This window comes from Pteropus alecto, unplaced genomic scaffold (assembly GCF_000325575.1).
Source record: "Pteropus alecto unplaced genomic scaffold, ASM32557v1 scaffold118, whole genome shotgun sequence".
Taxonomy (NCBI): Eukaryota; Metazoa; Chordata; class Mammalia; order Chiroptera; family Pteropodidae; genus Pteropus; species Pteropus alecto.
In genome coordinates this window covers 2,088,484-2,097,350 of record NW_006440654.1, presented here as the reverse complement: position 1 = coordinate 2,097,350, position 8,867 = coordinate 2,088,484, and the positions used below count along the sequence as shown (strand labels likewise).

At 57.7% G+C, this 8,867-nt stretch overlaps 1 protein-coding gene across 9 annotated transcripts in view; it reads left to right on the top strand.

Annotated features, from left to right (window-relative positions):
• The window catches only part of TBC1D22A (TBC1 domain family member 22A), a 220,408-nt gene that overhangs the window by 78,442 nt on the left and 133,099 nt on the right, over positions 1-8,867 (top strand). For all 9 annotated transcript variants that reach the window (XM_015594047.2, XM_025051054.1, XM_015594046.2 and 6 more), the window contains 2 exons: positions 207-335; positions 3,136-3,198. In XM_015594047.2, coding sequence (XP_015449533.2) covers positions 207-335; positions 3,136-3,198 — 192 coding nt within the window. The remainder of the gene's footprint in view (positions 1-206; positions 336-3,135; positions 3,199-8,867) is intronic.

Sequence of the window (8,867 nt, the reverse complement as noted above, 5' to 3'; positions counted from 1 at the left end):
GCTCAGGGGGGCCCACGGCGCCCGAGCCCAGGGCCCTTGTGCAGGCCGTCGGGAGTGGAGCTGCATGTGGGTCGCTCGCGGACTGACCGTCACCCGTGTCTCTTTCCACCACTCAGTCCTCGTCCCGCTGTGTCCCGTCCTCTTTGGCTTCCGTCTTCCAGGGGAGACTGCGCGTTAACGCACATCCTTCTTTGTGTTCCCCCCAGGGTTACCTTCCTGCCAACGTCGACCGAAGACCGGCCACTCTCCAGAGAAAACAGAAAGAGTATTTCACGTTCATCGAGCGCTACTACGATTCTCGGAATGACGAAGTCCACCAGGACACGTACAGACAGGTGGGGACGCTTTTCCTTCCTCGCGTGTTCCCGGCGGCGCTTTGGCTCGGTGCCAACGTGTGGGAGGACGTGTTTTATCCGGCGCGTCCCCGGTCGGGGCACTGACCTGTTTTCCCAGACGTGGATGAGCCTGAAGGCAGGCGAGCGGTTGGGGGCACACTGCGCGTCCAGACTTGCTGCAGGCCTAGCTCTTCGCGGCCTTCGCGGCCCCCAGTTTCGTGCGTGAGGGTCCGAGGTGGCTCGTGCCCCCTCAGCTTCCGAGGCGCCTCGGTTTTCTCGCGACCCCGTGTCACACGTCTCCTTCGGGGAACTTACCTCTGGGTGACGGAGCAAGGCCCAGATGGGGCTCTTCGCCGCTCTCGTCAGTTGGTGTAGGCCTGTTAAGCACCCCAGGCAGGCTCCCCTCTGCTTGAGAACCAGTTTTTTTAAGTAGGATGGGTTCCCGAAGTGTCTTCCACAGACGAGGCTCTGGGGTGGTCCGGGGAGGGGCCGCTTGCTTTGTCTTCCAGGGCAGCCCCCTGCCCCTGGGTGCGCTGCTGCGCGAGGCTTGTCCTCTGCCCCACCCCCGGCCACCCTTGGGCCACATGGCACTGCCACCCAGTTACTCTGGGAAACGGACTTGAGGCAGGTTGCGTTTGGATGTGGTTTGGGAAATTAATTAGCTGACCTGGTTAGTTTTCCCACCCACGCTTGGTGGAGAATGGGTAAATTTGGTGCTGTTTTGAACACGCTTTTGATGTATTTTTATTCAAGAAGAAGACTTCCAAAGGATGACATCAGCGTCTATCTGAAAGATTTACCGAGCTGTGTTCTGTTACGAATTTCTTAAGGGAAAGTTCATTAAAAACGGTGGCGCACATCTTTATTCAGTTACTACGACAGGTGATGAAAATCTCCCATAGGATTTTGGGTCCCAGGGACTTTCTGTGTTTGTGTAACCGAGAGAGACGTGACCTGGAGCAGCTTCTTGCTGGCCACTCGCTTCGCAGCCGAGCAAACCCACCCCTCGGAGATGGAGCCTGTGCCATCCCACCTCCCATTCCCGCCCCGTTAGGTCCCCACAGTTAGGTCAGGGCTGAGCCGCTGGGTTTGGGGCTTGGTCACCCCGGTGTCTCCCTGCTCCCACCAACGGACGACGTGTGACCTGTGAACTGACCTGGCTGACCACCTGCCCCGAGGCGTGCAGCCCGTGGCCTCTCTCTGGGAGGCGGGGCAGGTGGGGCCGCGGCCCCTGCACTGTGATTCCTGTGTTCGCTCTTGGAGAACGTGTCAGGTCCAGGGCACACAGAGTCGGCGAGGTTAGAGATGCGCCGGCGTGCCCTCCGCTCCCTGGGGGTTCCGGGGACCGTCACGGCCTCCTCCTCGCCCTGTCCTTACACGGGGGTGGGACGGGCGGTGTGGAGGGGCACGCAGCCCCGCGTGTCCAGCCTTGTGGGATGCCTCCTCTCCCATTGGATTTCCTCCCAGTGACACAGGTTACGGCAGGGTGTGGTCATGATGAGCCCTGTCCTGTCTGTTCACATACGTGACAGGCAGCTCTCCTGTACGACGGGCTGGCTTTGGTGGCCTTGGGGTGCTGGGGACAGACGTGTGGTTGCATGGGTGGCCCTCGAAGGTGCCTTGGTGCAAGGGATGCGATCCGACAGGTCTTCATCCCGCCCTCGGGCTGGACTGTCCCCTCCTTCCTCGTCCTGGCCCCCACGTCTCCTTTGGCACATGTCGGGGACGCTTTGCGCAGAGGGCTTGAGAGCTTAGTCCTGTGCTCCTTTGGTGCCACCTCCTTCCCTGTCTGACTTCTTCCCCTTGTGGCCTCGTAGCCATGCTCCCGAACGCCTTGGTGTGCGGGCCGCTGGCTGCCATTCCAGTTCCCACCCCACGCAGCCCCCCGCCGCCCCATGCCCGTGGCTGCTGGGCCCCAGATGCTCCCCGAGGGAGGGTTTATGGCAGGGACGACCCCGGTGGCGTCAGAAGCAGTTCCCGGCCCCGGAGCTGTGTGCCCAGGGCTGTGAGCCCCGTCTTGTCTGACCTTCACCAGCGCCCCTGGAGGGGTGTGGCAGGCACCTGGCAGACAAGGGCACTGAGCCCCAGAGCCTACGACGCGCCCAGGACCACGGCGCTAGTAGGCACAGTGGGAAGGCCGCCCAGGTCACGTGCAAGGCCGGGACGCGGGAACGAACCTGGACCATAGGCGCCCTCTCGGCCTGTCTGTGCTGTCTCCCGGGGCGGTGGGGCAGGTGACAGCGCTGGGCAGTGTAGGGTGTTCCGGGGTGTTGGAAGCCCCGTGCGCCAGCTCGAGCCGACGACGTGTTTAGTTGTCTGTTGCCCCCGCAGGTGTGTTCCTCTGTCGTGTGTGTGGTGGGCTCTGTGTGGCTCTCCCGACAGGCAAAGGTTTCTGAATGCTGCCTGTGGAAAGTGCCCAGGGTCCCCCAAGGACTCTGCAGCAGAAGAGAATGTGGCCTGCGTTCTGAGGAGAAGCTGTCACGTCTGAGAACTTGTCCACTGTTGATGTACTTGAACTGCTCTCGAGTCAGAGGCTGGAAATCAGTGTTTGCTAATTGCTATGGATCATGTCACTAACTAGCCGAAGGCCAGCTCAGTTCCTCAGCACGCAGCTGCTGGGCACCGCAGGCCGCTGGGCTGGCACCCGCTCCCGCCCCAGGGGACCCGGCGCGTGGGTGGTCCTGTCCTCGGAGAGCCCACGCGGGTCCACGGCACATGCGTCGCTGTCACGAGTATCGCCGTTCTGATACAGTACCAGACGCAGCGTTCGTCATCGTCTGTCCCTTTCTGTCCCCTCCAGATCCACATAGACATCCCCCGGATGAGCCCCGAGGCGCTGCTGCTGCAACCCAGCGTGACCGAGGTAAGGGCCGGCGTCCGGGCGCCCCGTGGAGGGCTCGGCTTCGGTGGGGTGATCGGCGCCCCTCTGCTAGTGAGGTGGTTGGTGCGGTTGGGGCGCTTTATGCAGGAGCAGGTCGGGGGCGGCCCGCGTGGCCATAACCGCCGACAGGAAGGGGTCCCGTTTGCCCCCCTCGTGTAGTGGCCCGTGGGTCCCAGCGTCGCACACGGGCTCCGTTGTGTCTCCCGTGTCTGGTGTCACTTCTGGTTTGCGTCGTGTCCACGGTCACGGGGGTCTCGTTCTCGTACTTCCTGTTTTGTCCCGGTGTTCACGTCACTTTCCCTTGACACCAGGCCTCGCTCGTTACTTCAGCTGGATCACGAGTTCTGATCTGCGCGGTCGGGGGGCGTCCACACCCCGCTTCCTCTTTGGAGTTGCTTGTACAGTCCGAGGTCTTCATTCTTTCACATAAGCCTCGGAATCGGAGGATCAAAAGCCACAGTTTGGCTTTTAAAGTCTGACTCGTGGTCGGGATTGCACAGAATCTATAAATCAATTTGGGATAAAGATTCAACTGGAATCTTTATGAAATTTAGTCTTCATTTTCATGAACGTGCCGAGTCCCCATTTTTAGGCCATTTTTAATCCTTTCAACGAAGTTTTAAAATTTGCTCCGTAAAGGTACTATGTATGTTTTATTAGATTATTTTGTTGCTGTTACACATGGTGCCTCTTTAAAAATTGAAGTTTTCATGGGAAGTATTAGTTTTGCATCTTGATTGCTCCAGTAAACGTACCTTTAACCTTTGACATCTCTCGTCTGTGTGGTAAGTGCATTAAAAAAAAATCCAGGATCATTCAAGCGAAAGTACTTACGGACCTTGTGACACAGAAGGAGAAAATCAGTTTTCCGCAGAAGTAGCCATTTTGAGATACTTCCCTTTGATTGTTCTTTTCAATAGTTGTGCTTATTGTGCCTGAAAAATAAGAGATAACCTCTTTTTTACTTACTTTTAAAGAGAAAATAGAGTCTGCCACAAGTCCTTTAGTTTATTTCTGTATTTTTCCTGCCACTTGACACATTCCTCATAGAGCTGAGCTCATGGGCCTCTCGGTCTCTGAGGGAGCCAGTTGCCGCCAGTTGATGTTGGTTGGCCTGCTTGTGTGTGACATCCGGGGACCTCTGTCCCTTGGTCCTGAGCCCTGGCAGCGGGTCTCTGTCCTTCACGGCTTCCCCTCGGCTCTCGTGCACCCCTTTGGGCCCCTCGGGGAGGTGCGGGCCTGTCCAGGCCCTGCTGGGCAGGGCAGTCCCACCTCTGGGCAGACGGGCTCCCAGGGGAGCGGACAAGGGGGTGACTTGGGCACAGCTCTGTGTGGGAGGACGTGAAGTGCTCAGTGAGGGGCTTTAGGGAGTGTAGAGATCTTGGTCTCGTGTTAGCCAGGAGGCAAAATGAAGGTGAAGTTTCTGCATTGTGGGGGCCAGGCCTGGATGTACACGCAGCTGACGGCACAGCCACTGCAGTGGCTTCACGGGACTGGCCTCGATCGCCCTCTCGGGTGCTAGCTGTCGGCAGTGAATCGGCGGCTCCTCTGTGCTTGGCTGTCGCCTCGCGCGTGGCCCAAGACGGCTGCATCCTGGCCTTGACCGACGGCCCTGGCCTTCTCTTCGGCTCTGCGAGGACAGAGCCTGGGTCTGTCTTGTCCCACTGTCCCCTGGCTCTCTCGTGGTTATGATGTGCCGGCGTGACGAGTGAGTTGGGACACACCGCCGTCCTTGTGGGCGTTCTGCAGGCCCTTCGAAGCGAAGCTGAAGCGTTAGAGCGAGGCCGGTGTTGTCGAAGCCCCCTCTGTCCCTCCCCAGACATTGTCTCGTCCCCCAACGGGTAACCGTCCTGTCGAAGTTTGGTTGGTCGTCCCCCTGCGTTTCTGCGCGGCTCTGTCGCATGTGTTCAGGTGCGTGTGTGTGTCGTCTGCACTCGCGGTTGCTCCTTCTGTCACTGCAGCCTGCTGGGGGGGGGTGACTGCAGCCTGCTGGGGGGTGACCCAGTCAGCCTGCTGTCCGGAGATGCTGGGCCGTCCTCCTCTCGCAGTGTGGCCCTGGGTGCTGGGGCGGGGGCCCCAGGGTGTGCCGCTCTGGGGCGTGTGCTGAGGAGGGGCGCCCGGCTGGTTTGGGGCGCTGTGCCCCCGGCCGTCCCCAGCCTGCCCGGCTGACCGTTGTCCTGAGCTGGCTGCTGGGCGCGGAGGGGTCTCGCTGCGCTTCCAGTTCTCACGTTCTTAGTTGGGGGCGAAGTAAGTGTTTTGTCACCAGTTTCTCGGCCATCTGTTTCCCTCGCGTGAGATGCCGCTGTCTCGTTTGTCTTTTCTGTGTCTTGGGGCCCCTGGTTTGCAGGCAGCATGCCGGCTCTGTCTGGGTGCACGTGGGTGCATGTGTCTTCTCTGAGCAGGTGGCTTTTTCACTCATCGGAGAAGAGAACTTCTTAACCAAACAGTCAGTTCGAAGTCCTTCCCATCACCTCTGGGCCTGTTCGTGTCCTAAGGCGTTTTGTCCAACCTCGCATGTGATTTCAGAGAAATCTTACATCGTCCGAGAGTTTCGGTTTTGCCTGTTGCCTTTAGGACTATGTCCGTTTGGCACGGACTGTTGGAACTGGGGTAGCAGTGCAGTTTCCGTGGGGTTCCCCGCCTGGACAGCAGCCGCGCCCCTGGCCCTGTCAGCTCTGCCGCACGTCCTGGGTGCGCGCGGACGGGGCCCTCCTGGCCTCTGAGCGGCTCCTGCGCTGTCTGTCCAGTCGTCCCTGTGCTGGCCGCCTCTTGTCCTTGCACGTGGTCTTGATGTCTGGTAGGACAGCCGCCACATCTGGTCTTATTTCTGGGCTGTTCTTGACCTTTCACTTTGTGTGTAAATTTAAAATCAGTTTCTTATGTTTTGTGACGATCTCAGATATCACCATGGATCGTTGATTGGTTGGAGAAAATGTTTTGTTTCTGCGTTTATTTAGTTCTTGTCATCTTTTATTTTTAAACAGTGTTTTTCCTTAAATGTATTGCCTAGCTTGTTAAATTTATTCAGATTCATTTTAAAAATAAATGGTACCTTTAAAAATTTTGTGTTTTCTAATTTTTTATTGACACCGTATAGAAATGCAGTCGACTTTTGTAAGTTAATCTTCTACTTGGCAAACTTACCTCTTTCATGACTTCTGATATTTTGTGTGTGGGTTGAGGGTTTGAAGACGGCAATGATATCATTTGTGAGTGAGGACGGTTTCGTTTTTTCGTTCTGTTCTGTCCAAACCTTTCCTCCTTCTTTATTTGTCTGCTTGTGCCGGCTCACGCTGCTGCCACGACGTTGGCCGTAAGCGACGCAAGCAGGCGCGCTGGTGGCATTTCCGATTGTCAGGGGGCATCTGCCAGCATCGCACCGCTGACTTTGATATTTCTCCTGGGCTTTCCAGGCCCCCCCTCTCTCTGGTGAGGGCCGTGCCTCGCTCAGAGTTTCCACGTCGTAAGTGGTCGTTAAGGTTTGGCAAACCCTTTCGCTGTCATTTGAGGTGATAATATGTTCTCGTTGTTTTGTTTCGTCGATGTGGTGCATTTTGTTAGTTGAGGTGACCGCACGTCCCTCAGGGAAATCCAGACCGGTCAGCATGGAGTTTTCGTGCCTGGCAGGTTGTTTGTTGACATCTGACGTGCCCTGCTACCAGGAGTGGGAGTCTGTGGCTCTCGAATTTGAGAAAAACGCTTCCTAACCCGCCGCTGGTTCTTCCGTCACGCTTTGCCGTGTGACCCGTCAGCCCTGTGGAACGTTCGGCCTGGTGACAGCGATGTTCTGGTATTTTGCTTGCAAGCATTTCTTTTCTGTACTTCAGTCGTGAGTGTAATGAGACGGCTGCGTTTTGCTAACCTATCAAGACCCCTTGAGTATAAAACGTGGGATGTAAATCCGCATATTTGAATGAAGCGACAGTCGAGTCCCTCACATGGCAGACGTGACACTGTTACTTCTTTAAAAGCATCACGTTATCACATAGTTGAGGAGCCGAGTGTCCCGGTGTCTCTGTATTTTGTGTGTTAGGCAGCTGCCTTTTAGTCCACATTTTGACTTGTTGCAGACTCTTACTTGGTTTTGTCATTGGGTGTTATAATTCTTGGGGGGGAACGTTCCTTGAATGATGTTGCGAACACTCGCGTTGTAAACTCCTGAGCCCAGGTCACCGCTGGATTCAAGGGCTGTAAATCCCGCAGGTGTTTTTTCTCGCTTGTCTCACAGAAATTATCTCCGTAGCGCTTTACACGCCGTAAAGTCATGTTGCCGATGCACCTGGTTGAGTTACGATGTTTTCAGATTCCCGAAATCAGATTTTTTTCCCCAAGTACCCATGAGCAGGGCGACATTGCCAATTTCAATGTATTTCCCATTTTAGAGGCAGAGCTCTCTGCCCCCGAGCGCACGGAGCTGCTGGTGCCCACTGCTGCCTCGGAGGCGAGTGGAGGCGGGGGGTGAGGGTCATGAGTGCGGACCGACAGAGCTCCCCCCGGGACCCCCGGCGCCCCCCGGGCAGCGGCTTTGGAGGAACCGTGGAGTTTTTTTGGAAAAAATCGGGTTTCTGAAGTTTGGCAAGCAGACCGGGAGTACCTGTCGCTTTCCCGTTTCTCAGCCCTGGTGGTGGCAGATCGTGGCCTGGTTGCCGCGACCCCCTTTCCTGCATCTGGGCAGGGCGCCCACCCTCGCCCCACAGGCAGGCGGCCCAGGCCGGGGCGGGGCTCGCGGGGGCCCGGGCACCATCCTTGGGGGTGGAGACCCCGCAGGAAGGGTGGAGAGTGGGCTCCCAGCCCGCAGGCCCGGCTGCCTTGCGCCTGGTGCTGGCGGGCCGCTCCTGGGCTCCTCTGGCTTTTGGCCCTTGATTTCAGTGACCCGTTGGCTCTTCCTGTTGACACGGGGACTTCTGAGCAGCTCTGGCCTCTGGCAGCTCTCCGCTCTGAGGAATGAGGTCTCGGCGTGGCCGGCCAGCCTGTTCTCCCGTGCAGGAGCTGCTTCCCGGGTGCGAGGTCACCTCGGTGGGGAGGGAGGCGGCCAGTGTCCTTCAGAAGATTCCTGTCCGGTTTCTATCTCAGTTGGGACTAGGGGGCGGTCGGGGTGAGTGGCTGGGTCTGGGGTGGAGAAGCCGGGGAAGGAAACACCTGCTCCCCGCTTGCCTGGAGGAGCAGGGGTTCAGGGGAACCCTGCTTCGTTCGCGTCTCCTTAAAGTGTCATGTTGTTAATGCTTTGAAAACGCCTGCTTGGAAAAAGTGTCACAGAGCCGTCCACTTATGATTTCTTTTTACCAGCCTGAGAGCGAAGGCTTAGAAATGGCTTCATGCATTCTTTGCACAATAGCTGTCCAGTGGTTTGGTCCAGCTCAGAAGTCCTACAGCGCGTGGTCCTCCGCTGGGGGAACGGGGTCCCTTCGCCTGATGACAAGTTCTCAGTGCCGTCTGATCCGTGCAGAGCTCATTGTGTTTGCGATCAAACAGCAAGATAATTTCAGAGACGCCACCCAGCGCCCTCACGGTCACGAGTGCGCTCCTGGGTGGCGTGGTGGCCACAGGGCCCTGAGATGACAAAGCATTTCAGCGCGCGTCTCCAGAGGCCTCGTGAAATGCGCCGAGGGCTGTGAGGTCGGGCTCTTCCTGCGGGGGGCGGCCAGGGGCGG